Here is a 16892-nt window from a genome sequence, read left to right as displayed (position 1 = left end):
TTTAAAAAAAAAAATGAGGCAAAATGGAAAAGAACGAAAAAAAAAAAAAAAAAAAAAAAAAAAAAAAAAAAATTCCAGACTTCAACTTCAGCACCATGGACAGAGATGTAATATTTGCCTATGCAATTTTTGTTTGTGTGTACATCGTACTTGTGCAGACATTCAACCTAACATACTACAATAATTCAGAAAGCAAGTTAATCAGATTTTGCTGGCTGTAACAATACCTTTAAGGCATTCCTCAGTTATACACCAGACCCTCGCTTTTACTGGGAAGACTTTACCATTGTGAGTTTTGTTTTGAGTATTCATAACTTCAGCTTACTCTTTTTGATTTAACTAATCCTTATGTAATTTTTGTGCAGAGAAGAACATACAAATAGTAAATGGTCTGCAAAATTCAAGAAAAAGCAAATATACATTTTACAGATCCCTAGAAGTGGTGCCGGTAAATCTGGACGACACTGTATTTTTTAACATCCATGAGTATATTGTTTTTTTTTTATTATTGTTACAATTCTCAAGTGTTTTAGATATCAACTCGGCAGTCTGGAGTATTTCCTAAAACTATTTATTTATTTATTTTTATACTTCTTGTTACAAGTTAAGTTAAAGAACAGTATGCATTGTTTCTTCTTACTTAAAACACAACAAAGAACAAGGTTGTGTTTTCTAAGCAGTGTTTAAAAAGTTGAAAGATTAATTTTTAAAAAAATCCTGATTTGATGTTTTCAGGACAGTGCTTACATAAGCGACAATGAACATTTTATATGTAGTTGACATTTATTTATACCGGTTGACTCAATGAGAGCCAAAACCGAAAAACTATAAAAATAAAGACCCAGAAATTTCAAATGTTATTAGCAATTTATTGTACATCACAATTAGAAACTTGGCAAAGCAGATGCAAATGAAAGATTTCTTCAGAACAAAAAACAAACCCTGGAAGGTCCAACACTTTTGATGCTGATCACCACAAATGTTGCATAGTCAAGGTTAAAAAACCCCAAAGAATAGCTTCGTTACAGCAGTAGAACAGTGTGGAGTAAATGTCGTACAGAAGGACACATCTGAAAGAGATGAATTGGAAAAGAGCAAGCCTAAGTAGGTATTTGACATTAAAAGGCAACACAAAGACAAAGTGAGGATGGGAATCAGAGTATAGTTGAGTGAAACAGATTGCAGAGGGCGTAAGGTGGCAGACATGTTGTTTGGTACTTCCTCAGCTGCACATTACTCTTTCATGCTCCATTTATTAAAAATGGCAGCCAATATGCCATCTAAGAGCAAAATTATTTTAAGGTTTTGCTTCTGGTTATTCAGTTTGTTTATGCTGAGACGTTATTTTTATATAGTTTTGCAGAGGCAGTTGGATTCATTCAGCAACACTTAGACAGGGTTTGTGCTCTTGTCTTTTTTCTGGAAATACTAAGCAGTAAAATTTACTGACCAATAGCAAAGTTTCTAGACTGCTGGTAAATGTTGGTGAAGGTCCTGACTAGGACAGTTCACAAAAATCATGCTATCTGTACATTTTAAATATGGCCGCATTGAATATATGTTTATATTTAACTTTTTTCATCAATGAAGAAACTATTAAAGTTCATAAATTCATGACTAAATACAAATATTTGAAAATGAGAATCTGTTAAAGTTATAAAAACATTAAATTGTTAATTATAGCCAATCCTGCCTTCGTCAGATTTAGGGTTTTTCTACAGGAAGAGATTTTCTCTTCAAATATCCTCATCAAACCTCAGATCTACTCAGAATGACTCTTGTTGCCATAGCTGGCGGCCGTGGAGCGCTAAAATATGACAGCATATTACCTTGCTGAGTTGCTATTCAGTGGAATAGTCACATAAAATGGATGGATGTAAAGACATCCAGCCATGGTTTTATAATTATGTTAGCTGTAGCTAACAGAATTATTATTGATAGTTTGGCTGAGATGCTTCCCCTTGCAAAAGGTGTTGGGCATGTCACATAAACAAAAGTCAGGACAATCTGGGTTAATCATTATGGATATTGTAATGACTTTAGTCATTATTGTAAGTAAATATTTTCCCAGTATTTTGCAGCCCTGGAAATGAAACTGGAAATGTTTCTGTACCATTCCGCAGTTGAGATTTCACATTTCTGGGAATTGACATGACTGGACTACATGTTGATTATTAAACAAGAGCAAAATTATTTTTATTTTAACCATCAGCAGGCTTTTATAAAAACTACCTCAAACTGTATTTTTAGGTTGCTTTTCTCATCTTACTTTTCTCACAGATATTTGTACTCTGCAGCTCACATTTCACTAATGATAATTTATTCAAATATGTAAGTAGTTTCCCACACATTGGGCCTCCGAATACAAACATGTTCTTTTACTGTGTTGAACAGTGTGTCACCTTTTCACCTGCACTTTCTTTCTTCATGTTAACCCCTCTCGTGGACTACAGCTTCCATTACGACATTCATCTCGTCGTGTCAAAACCTCACAGCTCTTTCCTCTCCTCTCTTTTCATTGATTCTCCCCACCACTCTACTTTTTAAGATGCTCACATTTTTCTCTCTTCTCTGCTTTTCTTTTCTGTTTAGCCGTTGAGCTGACCCCATGTGTGCCCCCTTTCGTATGTACTCAGCTTTGACAACCCCCATGAACCACTTTTGGTGCATCAAACAGGAACTCAAGTGCTCTCTTCCTGTTTGAGAGCTTCACAAGGGGTTAGGCCCTCTTCGGTGGTCGGTATGCGTTTTTATTTGGAGCAAGAATACAAACTTTTTAAGGACAGAAGAGTGCTTTTCTCAGACCCCAGGTGTGAAATATCCCCTCTTTTGTTTGGATATTGTGTAAAGGAAGTTAATTTAGCTGTAGGACAACAGTAGAAGTTGAGAGTTTGCAGGTTTAAGGCCAGGAACAACAATTTTTTACCCAATCTTAGAATCAGCATTATGTTTTCATGTCTTCCTAAACTTTATTGGGATTGGTTCCATCAAAATCCTCATGTTGTGATTAAGAGCACAACCTACTTTCCAACATTTCTTTTTTATAAATTAAACTCTAGACCTAGACATAATGCTTTGCAGTAGATGATTAACAGGTTTTTTAATATTTACTGTATGTTTTGTCAATACGTAGTCAATGCTGACATTAGAAAGACATTAATTTAAAGCACCAGTAAAGCATCGAAAGCATTTTTTTTAATTATAAGCTTAATCGTAATTATCTTGACATTGCCTGTCGGTACCGAAAATTTGCAGTGTTTCAGCTTTTTATGCTTTTGTTTAATTTTAGTTGGAAGATTTTAACTGTTTGTCGTTTTGACTGAAAGAGACTCCACAGGATTTGCGCCTGCTATCATTTTTATTTCACGCGTGACGTTGAGACATACAGCGCATGTTTTAACCATTAAATTATCTGTTATTCACTTTCTCAGACTTTAAGCTGATTTTATTGCTAGTTTGGCGTGAAACTGCTGTTAAATAATCACATACGTTATTTCAAATTCAAGGAAAAATCCAAACTCTGTGTTGGCAAAATTCCCTTGAAACTTTGTTGCAGTTGCAGCTTTCCTTGAACTTTGCAGTGACTTTAGGAGTTATAAAGTGTAGCTGCTGTGACAGTCATTGGATTTAGTTGGATTGCTAAAAATTGCAGATTTTTTTTGTTCTTTTGTTTTTTAGTTCTTTTTTGCCTTTCTCCCAAACTCGTGGCTGAATAAGACATCGATTAACACTGCTGCAGGAGCAGTGACCCACTCAACTTCAGTGGATATAATTTACATAAACAACATTGTTTTAAATGACATAGTAGGACTTTATGTGCATATAAATCTTTTATTAGTCCTGACACATTCCTAACCAATAAAACATGTTACAGTAGCCTACATATTAATGTATAAAATTATGCATTTTTAACCTTGATCAATTCTTTATTATAGAATTAACTCATTAAAAACACAAATCAAACAGAGTTTATTTAAAATTTGTAGTAGAACATTAGCAGAGACTAATATTATGGAAAAAAATCCTCAATGATGCAATGGCGCCTTGCAGCGTCGTCTCAATATGCCGCTGTTTGTGCTAGCAGGATTTGATCAGAGAACAGTTAGTAACTGGATTTTAAGATGGAGCAAATACCAAGCAATGTTATACAGGATAAGATCTTTAGCAAAATAATAAATTAAAACTAATTGATCCCACAATCATTTCCACAGTTTAATTCCTTCGTCTGGTTGCGAGGGTTTTAATGCAATTTCACTAAAATTGCTACTTAGGTTTTTTTGTCCATTTTTTTTCTTGTCGTGCTTTCAGTCAAATAATTTTTTTTGCCTTTCTTTCTCAGCTGAGTAGAGGTTTACCTCTGGGATGTTATCTCGTGTCCTCGTTTTTTTTTTTTTTTCATTTAGTGCTTGCCACCTGTCAGTGCATCCCATTAAAAATGAGTAAGAGAGAGAGAGAAAGAGAGAGAGCAAGGAGATGAGGATGGAAAGAAGGGAAGGAGCTTAGGGATGCACAGTGGAAATATTGAGGAGAAGAGAGAGAGAGCTAAGCTGCAGAGGGGGCATAGTGACGTCACTGAACAAACCTCTCACTGGTGATAAGGGCAACAAAAGGCGTAGCGATGACAGTCGGGGTGCCTTTGGGGCGCTATTTTTAGATGCATTCAGCTCGGATTGTATTCACAGGAATTTTTTACAGTGTTTGCAGGTCATTTTTGAAAGTATCTGCAGGGCTGCATAAGTAAAAAGGTGAAAGTAAAGGTGCATTTAAGTGGGTGTGTGAAAATGTGGGCGTATGCATCCTGCCTCCTGGCTTAGTTAGCACGTGTGTGCAGGTTTAAGCCATGTGTCGTCACTGCTGAGCACAGAGTTCGGAAAGGGCTGCAGAGAAGAGTTCAGCGTGCCGTTCTAATGTTTAAACACAAATTAAATGAGTTTTCAGTGGCTACGGTTTCCAACAGAGATATCAATCAATCAATCAATCAAATTTTATTTGTATAGCACATTTCAGCAGCAAGGTGCTTTACATAATTAAAGAAAAAATAAAAACAGCATGTGACATTGAATAAACAGTAAGAAAGATAAAGAGATTTTGAAAAAAAAAGATTAAAAAAGATAAAAACATACTTTTGTTACGGAATTTAAGCGCCTGTCGTCGCCGGACTCCGCGTCTGTTTAACACGGGTATTATCCAGGCCCCGTCGCCTAACAGGACAAGGTCTCCAACCTTGCAGCACCAGGCTCCGTCCACCTGTCACGCAAATTTTTGCGCTAGGACTTTGCCGTCCTACACGGATTTTTGTGCACTATTTTTCCCTTTTAGAGTCAAGAATTTGCAGGGTTTTTCTGTGCGCGCAATGACCCTCAATCATTCGCCACGTTTACATAAATAGATAAAAAGTAAAGATAAAAACATTAAAAACATCGAAGACATCAAAACCCTAACCCTAATTTAGCCATAAGCAACTCTAAACAGGTGGGTTTTAAGTTGAGATTTAAAAGCACCCAGTGTTTCAGCTGTTTTGCCAGCTGTTTCAGATGCAAAAGGACTGAAAAAGAGTAAAACCAACACTATAAAGAAATTCAGTTGGTTAAAAAAAGAATAAAGACAATATTAAGCGCATGAGGTTAAAATTACAGGTTAAAAATACTGGATTTTACATATATGTGGCTTTAAGTGTTTGCTGTCAATCTATAAAGTGTTTTTGCTTTTTTTGTTGGCTTTTGGGGTTCCAGGTCTGCAGAAGCACAGCAGTATATTGAGTGTTTTTTATTTCTCTATCACTGAGCTTTGTTTCTCATGATGTTTTCAATAGAGCAGAAAATTTAAGATACAAAATAAAGCAACAGTTCAATATTATTGGAGGAGTCATTGTTGTTTGTTCTATAACCATTTTTCTAACTAAATAAAAAAATGATTCAGGCAAGTCGTTGAAAATAAACTTATTTGTGCCCATGATGAGTGAATGTAAACTTCTGGTTGAAACTATCCCGAAGCAAAACATTCTGCAGCAGTAATTGTCGCCATAAGCCATACATTATTTGATTATAAATCTATATTACTTATACATTAAGAATTACAATCACGTCCTTTTGCTGAGTTTGATTTGTCACAAAAACTTGCATCTTGCATCTTGGAGACCTGAGTCAAGTGCACTGAAGGTGCAGATAAAGTTATTTATTCATAATGACTCTTGGTCAGTAGAATACGAACCATCAAAAGAGGTAATAAATGGTTTATGTGGCATTTTCAATACATTTATAAGCACAGCAGCCATATTGGATACTTAACTGTTGTATTTTATTTATGAGACGTTGGGAAAATCTGACTTTCATAATTTGTGTATCATTTTCACAATGGCATTTAGTGAATTGGTTAAACTGATTAGCACCTCGTTGAACTCGGAAAGTTTCAACGTGATGATGGCTCTAAAGTAATTTGTCTAGATATAAGAGCGTGTTTTACTTGCTTAAAGGGCCTTTATAAAGTCAGAAAGAACAATTGTTTCTTCTGAAGGATTTGACAGACTTAAAGGTTTGTCTCTGCACCTCACAGCTCAACTTCTGCCATTGTTGTTCTTTCCCCCGCAGAGAGCATTATGTTTCAGATTCAATTTTCCCTGGGTGGACCTAATGAGGGAGATTACACCTTTGTCTTAAGAGCAGTGTAGAATCTATAGCATTTTCTTGCATATTCATATTATACTTGTGCAGGGTTTGTAGACAGCATAGCAGTAACTCTCAAGACTGTTGGAAATTTTAGCTGCTTTGGATGAGGTGCTTTAAGAAGACTTAATATAGGAAAATCTTGTTGAAATGTGTTGTCTGCATTCATCAAAGGATCTTAATTTAGCTGTTTGTTTTCTAAAATAACCAGTACAGTAACCAGTCCTGTATGACTGCAAGTCTCTTAAGGAGGTGAGGAGAGTTTAGTTTTGGCAGAATCTGACATAGGGATTGAACCTTGTCTTAGAACAGTTTTCATATGTGTTTTTGTGCAGATGGCCTTGTTCCAGTGGGTGAGTAAACAATAATAGGTAAAAGAAACAAAGAGGCTTAGTGCACTTTACGTGCAGCGGTGATCGAGGAGGCATCCATCTTTGTGTCCCAAGAGGGGAGCAGTAGAAGGTGATAGAACAACTGTGATGGATGGTTACCAGACGCTCCTGCTCCGTTCTGCCCAGTGGTGAGCAAACACCTACTGACCTTACAATGCAACACAGGAACTGTTATTTTTGCAATTTAAAGCAAATTGTAGTTACCTGCGTCTACTTTTTTTTTTTATATATTCACTTTTAACTATCTGACCAAACCAGTAAGTCTTCCTGGCTTCAGTTTGATGATTTACTTGATACTTTTCAGTAAGTGTAGCTTTCTTTTATACCAGCTCTGAAAGAAAAGATCTGTTTTGCACTTAAATGCTTCACTGTATGCAGAATGAGTCTTTACTTTTGTTGATGTTGGTTAGATTGAGTGTTTTAGAAATACTCAATGCACTACATACCAGAGGCCAAAAAGAAACATACTTGTGCTAAATTTGGGTTGTAATTACCTTCAAGTCTGTTATGTGTTGATGTGAATTGAATTGGGAGCTCAGCTGCAAACACTGTTGCCTTGCAGCAAATAGGATATTGAATTTATTTTCACTCTATATGGTTTAATGTTTTCTGCTGCTAATTAAGTTTTCTCTTAGAACCTTTTGTACTGGTATGTGTGGCATTCTCAAAATTAAACTTGCTAACATTGAAGGGGTGAAAAAAATGACCTCAGTCCTCCAATCTAGGGGCTTCATCTGTCTAATATTGGCTTTAGATTTTGATGTAGAAATAATTTCTGTCTATGTTTCACAAGTGAGTAAACGCACTGTGTGTATAATGGAGAAAAGTGTTATTTACTGCAAAGATTCAAAAAACCTGAAGCACCATTGCTAAATAAGTAATCTATGCAAATGTTGTATATTGTCTTATTTTTAGGACACCTAAACATTATTATTGTAATTTCCCATTGTGGTAGTGCTGGATTATGCTGCATCTGACAGCCTCATCAAACTGTAGAGCATCATATTAAGCCCTGATTTCCAGCACAATATTATGTAAAACTGTAAAACACAATAGTCCAAAATAATGTCACTCATGTTCTCGAGCTCGTACAGCAGAGGTCGACCAGTTGGTCTGAAACTGGCAGATTCCCAGTGTTCAAGAACCCAGCAGGGACAGCATCTGCACTGTCTGTGGCTTTCGGAGGCCTGCCTTCATTCCTTGACTTTGGTTCTAAGTTTTGGCTTAAATTCATAAGGAAATGCCTTTGAATAATAAATGGACTCAGTGGCCACACGTCACTTTCAATTGAAATAATTTATTTAAAATATGCTCTTATTCTGTGTGCCATTAAGAACCAAACATTTTCTTTAGTCATTCTGAATATCAGGATCTTGTGATATTTATTTGTCAACAATTGTTCAGACAATTGTTCAAATTGATCTAGTAACTTTGTTTTAAGAAAACAAAATCCTGAGTAACTGAGTAGCTGGCAGAAGATGTACTCATCCATCCATCCATCCATCCATCCATCCATCCATCCATCCATCCATCCATCCATCCATCCATCCATCCATCCATCCATCCGATTCAAGGTTTGGACAAGTCAAAGATAAAATAATAATAAAAAAAACTAAATAAAAACTCATGCAGAATGAATAGAATTGTGACAAAAATTAACAGCTTATTGATGAAAGACTGTGAGAAAAGGAATATAAAATCCAATCACATCTCAATCTGAGACTTTAGGATAGTCTTACTCTTATAAACAATAAGTTAGAATAAGAGTTAATCTGTACTTGTGGATTGCAAAATCTACCTTTTGTGTCATTCCATTCTATAGTAAATATTTGTGTAATAGGTGAAGAACTGATTTTTGTTCAAGATGTTAAAGTCGGCTAAAGCTAAAGTTAGTCTAATAAAAGTAAAACAAATAAATCTGAGCAAAACTAAATTACATTTCAATCAAGGCTAACTGCAACTAAATTAAAATCAGTACTGTCTTTAGATTCTTTTTACAATTACATATATTTTATTTAAAGCAAAATCAGGTTTGATTTCTGTAAAAAAAAAAAAAAAAAAAAATTGCACATTTAATTTTATAGTTGGAGACACGATGCTCCATATGTTGTCTCCTTCCACATGGCGCATCATTGTTCTGAAATACATTCTCTGTACTTGTTTGGCTTTGGTGTGAACCGTGACCTATTGTCTCTACTAAAGAAAGTAGTACAGCTGCTATTGCTTTCGGTTTAGTCGTAGCATGACTCTTTGGCCACACTTATTAAAAGCATGTAGCATTGGCAGGGGAGGGCTTGCGTGAGTGGTAGGTGGCATGTTGATGTGAGACTGGGTAATCCACCGGCTGCTCCTCTGTCTGTGCATGGCTCTGGGCTGGGCGCGTACAATAGAGCAGACCTGAAAAGCACCATAATGAAGCACAGGCTGGAAGAAAAGGCATGTCTCTTTCCATTTCTGTGAGCGAAAAGAAAAGAGCAACATAAAAGAATAAAGGACAAGAAAGAAAGATGAAAATAAGCCTCTCAAATCCAGATTTTTGGCTGTGCTGTCTCTTTGAGTTTATCTTTTTGCCATGCATGTGTTTTATTATGGTAATGCAGTGTTGGATAAAAATAGTCTGAGATGGCAGAGTAACGGTTTTCTGTGAAAAGAGGAGGGAAATTAGAGGGATTGCCACTGAGACCTTTGAATGTCACTGATAAAGAGTAGAAATAATTTTTAAAAGGTGTTTCCTCCTTATTTCTCTTAGATTTTTTTATAAGATACATTTTTGACAGCCTAATAAAATATAAATGTGCTAATTGTGTCTTTTGATTGAACTTGAAGATCTGAAGATCCCAGAGCCGTCTGCTGTGTTCCTTGATCTTTATGATTCAGTTTGCTTCATGATTTTCTCTAGCAATACTTTGTGCAGCAACCTTGACGATTGAAACAAAAATAACTGGTGCTGAGTAAGAACCTGTTTAGGACTGGAACCAAATTTGTGGAAAACACCATCCACTAAACCTCTGAGGTTAAATTACACACAAGTGGACTAATTAGGTGACTTCTAAAGGTAATGGGATGTACAGGATATTCGGGGTTATCAGGGTGAAAGTGGTAAGATTTGAAGACTCTTAAGTGGCAGAGTGACAGAATATGGAAACATTCAAGCAATGTGAGTAGTTTTGAAAGAGATTGTAATTTTTCAGGCTTCAGCCAGGGATCCAGAAGTTCTTTTAATTAAACCAGATCCTCCCAGACCCACACCCACCCTCTCAGTGATCCACTGATAAGTACTCTCTGAGGTGGACAGAAAAAGCCGCAGCTAAAGATCAGAAGTGGGTGCAGTTTCACTTCACTGCAGAGAAGTTCAAAGCAGCGTCTCTGCCTGCGTGCTGTGATGTTAATCCGACCTCTGACTCAGGCTCGCAGGCAGAAGAGGAAAAAACAGGCGGAATTAGGAAGGAGTGAACAAAATATCAGTAAGTAACGAGGTTTAATAGAAGCTAGATATTAACTTTCTGCTCTGCTGCAGGTGACGCTGGTTTAAATCCAGTTCCAGCCTCAGCAATAGCCATTTGGACACTTGCACAAATAGTTACTTTAACCATTAAATCTGGGATTTATTTAAATGTGAGGACCCAGATAAAGAGCCATGAGAATAAATGGGTAGAGGTGACTGCGCCGTCCTTTCCTTTTATGCCACCTGCTGGTTCCACCTGTGCCCTCTCCACATCCGTTCTTGTTGTGTTCAGAAGCTGACAGCCACATGAAATTATTCAAGCTGACTAAAGGAGCTTGCTCTTTTACGGTTTCCCCATCAGCACACTTTCTGCCTGTGTGCTCACACTCCTTCACACTTTAGCAAAAGGGAAAGCCTCTCATATTTCTCTGAGGTGTAATTTGTGCTCTGGAGCTATAAAATATGAAGGAGACATTTTTACATTGTACACAATTTTCTACAAATTAAGTATGGAATTGTAGTACAGACTTTATTTGTGTTCTTAAAACAAGAATTTGTGCGAAATTAAGTACTTCCAAACACAGCATTCATATTTTATAGTTATGCCACTGCCTGAATTTCCCCCATTTTCACATACACATGCAGTTTTTGACGCTTATCCATGCTCTATTTGACACACATCTATTTTGAGCCTTGTTTAGATGAGAACCAAATAAATCCAGATACTTCAGGCTCTCTGTCACCTGCCATATCTCTGAAGAGGCTTTCTTGGTCGAAGTTTTTTCTTCTCCTCACGACTTGAATTATTTAGTGGGGTCCATTTAGCTTAGATACTGTGTCAGCCTTTCACAGGGAACCAGGGCCAGTTTGACATGTGACATTAAGAACTTGATTACTCAATGTTGATTCTGCACTTGAAAGTAATGGACAGGAAGGAAAATTATCAGGGGAAAAGCAGATGGTCTGCGAGAATAAGACACACTGGACTCCTTGAGATGTTTAAGGCGTTTCCATGTTCTTTGTTAGTCATTTGTTTGCAAAAACAGTTTTATAGTTTCCATATAAGGAGTGTTTTGCAATCATTTAAGTAAGTTATTTGAATGTCTGACCTGTATTAGCTAATTTCAATATTAGAGAGGTGCAGACATATGAAGCACAAAAGTTTTAAAGCTCAAAGAAAGGATGGGTGACTAAAGCTTGTTAACTGGCTGTGATCTCTCTAAAGGAGCATCTCTACTGTGAATATTGTAGATATTAAATAAAGGCAAACTTTAACTGATATTTCTTGACATCCTTATTGATCTTTACCAATGTGAATTATAGAAAGAGTTTTCTTTTAAGCTTGTTTTAAAGTTTATTCTTGCATTTTTACATTTTTTGTCATTTAAAACTATATGCTTGATGTCAAAATCCCCAAACTCTCCCAGAAATAAAACGGTAGCTAACATGTGACAAAATGTCCCGTTTCATCCCCGTCACTTTTGACTTGCATTGCTCTGTGATTATTCTTTAAAAGGTGTTTTTCACGCCCATGTGACCTTTCACTCCTTTCTTCACTTTTATCCCCAATGCTGTCAGCAACTTTGCTGTGAATGACAAGCTGCTGGAATTTTTAACACAGAAGTGGTTCCACCACACAGATGATCAAGCAGAATGATCTTTCATTTGTCCTGCAGCACTCTTAAAAACTAAATGCCACAAAGCAGCTGATTGGTTTAATGTTAGTTGTCGAGAGAATTGTCTTATTCCCTAATCCTTTTCATACGAAGCGTAACGGTCGGAGTCCCTGTGTGTCTGTTCACCGTCCCGAGGCCCTCTGATGCTCCAGGGCAAATGGCTTGTTAGACTTATCAGCACCCCTCTCCCCCCGGTGCTTCAGTCTGCCTCCCCCTTCCTCCTCTTCGTCTTCATCCCATACTTGGGATACTTCCCTTACCCCACTCTCCCTGTCATCACAAACAGTCTGCTACTTAATCCAATTATTCCTATAAGCTGACACGCTCTGTAGCTTACCACAAACTCTGCGGGTGACGCCCCTGTTCTTCACATCCGCACAGCGACCCACAAACGCGGACGTATTGGCACAAACAACACACAACTCTGTTTCCAGCAATACTGCTGTGCGCTACTGCAGGTATCCTAGAAAACGAAGCCAATGTTAAATCAATATTTGATAGGAAAATCTAGAAAGATAAAAAGCATCCAGTATGATGCAATTTAGTCACCCCACTATGCTGCTTTATTATAGACACACAGGCCTCTGCTGTCACTGTCTGATTCACTGTACCCTTGAGTTGACTCCATTTATTTTAGTATCTTTTTTTTTGCAGTCTTTATTGCTTTACCAGCATCTGTATTCACACGCCTGCATTGTGATACAGGAGGCTGTGCGCCGTCAGTGAAATCTTGCTTCTTCCATCTCTGTCTTCAGTTGTTGGGTGAGAGGCAGCGCACAGCCTGAATGGGTCGGCACTTAATCAAAGTACTTCGGCTCAGTAAATTGGTTATTGTGTTTTCAAAGTGTTGCAATACATAAACATTATTTAGAGGGGTTCTGTCTCAGCGCTGCAACTGAGACAGCTGATCATAAGATACTCATGGATAGACTGTGCTGGTGCTGGTTCAGGACCAGCACTACATTGTGTTATTTGGGAGAGAACAAACTTTGAGTCCACATTCAGGGCTCTTTTCTTCAACATACTCCCTCTTCCTCACATTGTGGAGTGCTGCAACGTTTCCTACAATACATATTCTGATGCCATAAAGCTTTATATTTCTGTTGAATCACTTGGCCACAAGATCTTTACAGTCACCAACTAATCCCGTCCATAATAGCAACTGAACTGATGCCCTTAAATTAGGACTGAAAACATTGTTTGCTGCAGCTTTCCTTTAAAGCTCAAAATTATCAGCTCAGTTTTAGCAAGAACTGTCTTAACTGTTTCTCTTTTTACTTCAGTGTTGCTGTTACTCCTCTACTTTCATACTATAATGTAATTTTCATTACTTCTGTTCCTTTATTTTTCTCTATGGCATGTTGAGTTGCCTTGTGAATGGACATCTCATACAAATGGACTTACCTTGTTTATGGTCATCGAATGTGAAGCTATGTAACGTCACCTTCCCTGGTCATGGTTCGCACTTGGTCAACAGCTAAAGAGCTAAATGGTCAATGCTTTGACAGCTTGCATCATAGAAACACAGTGTATACTGTAAAACTGCTTGCGCATAGTAAATGGAAAATGTGTCACAGCAGCCGTGACAGGATAATTAATCCCTAGATTCTGCGATTTCACCCCCTTCCTCAAATCTTGACAAGTATTTCTGTCGCAAAGGGGGCAGCGGGCGTCACAAAAGGAGCTGTGTTCGGTTGTTTTTGGTGCTGACACAACAACAGTTGAGAGTAACAGATGGAGCTGGTGGTGTGTGTGTGAGTGTGTGAGCGCGTGGCTGCATGTGTGTTTCAGGGTGACCGGGACTGGAGCTGGCTGCAGCTTGATCCGAATCACAGAGAAGGGAGTTGGAGCAGACTTTGCTATTTGTCTCTCTGGAGGAAGAAGTGGGAGATGCAGGTGTCAAATACTGATAAATTTTGGGTGATCCTTGTTGGGTGGGTGTGTGAGAGAGCATTGTTTTGCTTTCACACTTGAATACTGGCACATTTTTAAACCCGTGCAGAGTCTTCTCATAAAATCTACTCCATACAAACAAAAGCAGCATATACTAAGTAAAAATATTCGTACTTTGAGTTAAGCAGCTGAGTCAAATATGTGGGTTGTATCCATGAAAAACTTGCTAAGTTCTTTCTGCCAAATCCCAAAAAACTCCAGGTGGAGACTGTGTGATGATGTGGGGCAGCATCTCCCCACACTGGAAAAAAAAAAGCCTCTTCATCATCAGAGGAAATCTCAATGCATAGAAATATCCAGATGAGATTCTTGAAACAGTTGCAGTGTCATATCTTGACTCTTCATCCAAGGTGTTTATGGTTTATCAAAATACAACTTCCAGAATCTGAGAGCGGCTGGATTGACTCCCCTGTTGTCTGGATCTCAACGCCATTGAACTCTTGTGGGATCAGCTTGAGTGTTTTGTTGGTAAAAATGTCCAACACAAAGACTTTAGCTGACTTTGAACAAATGCCATGCCACCCCACAGCAATGTGCAACCAAGCTGGTGACCGTACTTCAGGCATTTCTTCATACATCATAGGAAGTATAACAGATCATTAAAGCTACTGAATTATTATGTGTGAAGTATCACAGTACTGATACACTCAGTCTTACAGAAAGCTTAATTTTAAATTGCTTTTTACATTGCTGTGCTTCCTCAGACTTCACTCTGACATTTTTTATTGAATGTTTATTGATATTAAATGATTTTAGTTTTCCAGCTTTTCTACAGCATTGGCTGTGAATTCACTTTAATGACTATAGTCTGAAAAAAAAAACACTTGTTTTGAAACATTTCTGACGATATTTATGACTTCGTCATTTGGTGTCTGTATGTTCCTTTTCCATGACGTGTCAAATGTTGTTTTCTGTGTGTTGCAGTTTTTGCTGCACATAAACTAGTTGTTTGTTTCTTTGTGAGAATTCGAGGTAAGTAAACTATATTGATGTCTAAATGTTGCAAGGTTTGCAAAAGGAAATCCCAGTTCACCCCGATGTGACACAGCTGAAGAAAAACAAACAAAACAAACACTTTCTTGTCCATTACCATGATCATAATGTCCTCGTGTTGTCCTCCATTGTGTCCATTCCGCCCATCTTAAGCTACCATGTTTCCACCAGGGGGTTCTTATTTTAGACGAATGGCAGTCATGGTGGGGTGGGACAGGGTTGGGAAGGTTTCTTTTCCTGCTCTTTAGCTCGTTCTTCCTCTTGAGTTTTGCTGTTTCTGTTTTAATTTTCACCTGTTCCTCTGAATCTGCTCCATCGTCTAACATTGCTCTCTGTCCACTCTGCTCCTGCTGCTGCTTTCTCCTCTTTCTTTCCTTTCTTTCTCCTCATCGCTGCTGCTCCCTGTTGCGATTAACTGGGCTCTGTCTCTATGTCGTGTGTCCTTTTAGGCCCACGCCGTGCATCGCTGGCTAATCGATCAGGACAGTAGTGTGAGCTCTGAGATGCCGGATGGCCAAGGAGTATGGCACTATGATGATGAAGTAAATACCAGCAACACGTATCTCTGGATTTTCCTGTCTCTTTATATGTATCTTTATATATATTCATATATTAACTATCAGTAATCACCCTGTCACTTGTAGTTTGTGTCACTTTTGCTGTTGTTGTTGTTTTTTTATCTTTATTATCTCATTTTTGTTGTGTTTTTGCTTCTGGTATTGTAGTTCTGGTTCCTTTAAATTTCTAGTGTTGCTGTTGTACTGTGAGCTGATTCAGTCAGCTGTCGTGGGATCAGGCTGGACCTTTTTCTTTGTTCCTGTCCTTGCTTGAAGTTTCATACTAACTCGCTGAGTTTTAAGTTTAATTAATTTATTTATTTTTTGGTTTGTATGTTTTCTTTCCTTCTGTTTCACATAATTACACATTAGTGTCTATTTGTATATTGTACATATCTATTTTGATGTCTTTGATTTTTCTCAAAATGGACGAGCATATTGCAAGGAAAGAGTCCACGGGTAAAATATACTCTAACGTAGGCATAGTAGTAGATGCAAGTGTTGTCTATGTCTGTTTCTTGCTACATGTAGTTATTATTAGTTAGTGTAAGACAACAGTTGAAGTATATTTCCCGTGGGTTCTTCTAATTTACAAAATATGCTTGTGTCATTCTGTGTTTGTGTTTAGGGTTAAGTCACAGCTTAGAATGTTTGTGGGAAACAGAGAGAGAGAGAGAGAGTGAAAGGTTGTGTTTGTGAGATGATTATTTTATCAGTGAGTTTGTGTGCATGCTTTGTTTCCTTCCTGCATGCTTTATCTCTGTTTATTAGCACAAAGTTTGATTTGCATGCCCGTCTGTATTTCTGTCTTCGCTGCAGTCTGTGTCTGTTTAACTGTGACCTCCCCGTGAAGTAATGTTGATGCCTGCCTTTGCTCGTGCCTTTGATGTGTTGGTGTTGTGTATTGTGGCCGTGCGTACTTCCCATGAACCTGTCACATGCTGTGCCTGTGTTTTGTCGGTTTTTATCTGTTGAAACAGTCTGGGATAGGTTGACCAAAGGGTTTTTATTGCACATGTACAACAGATGATCTTGCATCAGCATCAGTTGTTGGAGGAGAGATCATCTAAGTCCAATAAAGCCCCCAGAGAAACTTGTCCCAGACGACTCTTGGCCCCATGATTTCCCTTCAGATCCCAGCTCCTCCCTTTGCGCTCAAGCCAAATTCCTAAGCCTTATCTCCTGATCTCCATATTGCTCCCAATCACTCTGGA

The 16892-nt window shown here is 37.8% G+C and overlaps 1 protein-coding gene across 4 annotated transcripts in view; it reads left to right on the top strand.

Moving 5' to 3' along the window:
* The window catches only part of LOC106962348 (ankyrin-1-like), a 78300-nt gene that overhangs the window by 31201 nt on the left and 30207 nt on the right, over positions 1–16892 (top strand). For 3 of the 4 annotated variants that reach the window (XM_015056721.1, XM_015056720.1, XM_015056719.1), the window contains exon 2: positions 15571–15663. The exons of the other annotated variant lie outside the window; for it this stretch is intronic. In XM_015056721.1, coding sequence (XP_014912207.1) covers positions 15571–15663 — 93 coding nt within the window. The remainder of the gene's footprint in view (positions 1–15570; positions 15664–16892) is intronic. 4 annotated transcript variants of the gene reach the window in all.

Source organism: Poecilia latipinna, unplaced genomic scaffold (assembly GCF_001443285.1).
Source record: "Poecilia latipinna isolate Pla-1442-1.1 unplaced genomic scaffold, P_latipinna-1.0 Scaffold1401, whole genome shotgun sequence".
NCBI classification, from domain to species: Eukaryota; Metazoa; Chordata; class Actinopteri; order Cyprinodontiformes; family Poeciliidae; genus Poecilia; species Poecilia latipinna.
The sequence above is the reverse complement of the archived record's forward strand: the minus strand, read 5'-3'. Positions and strand labels throughout refer to the sequence as shown.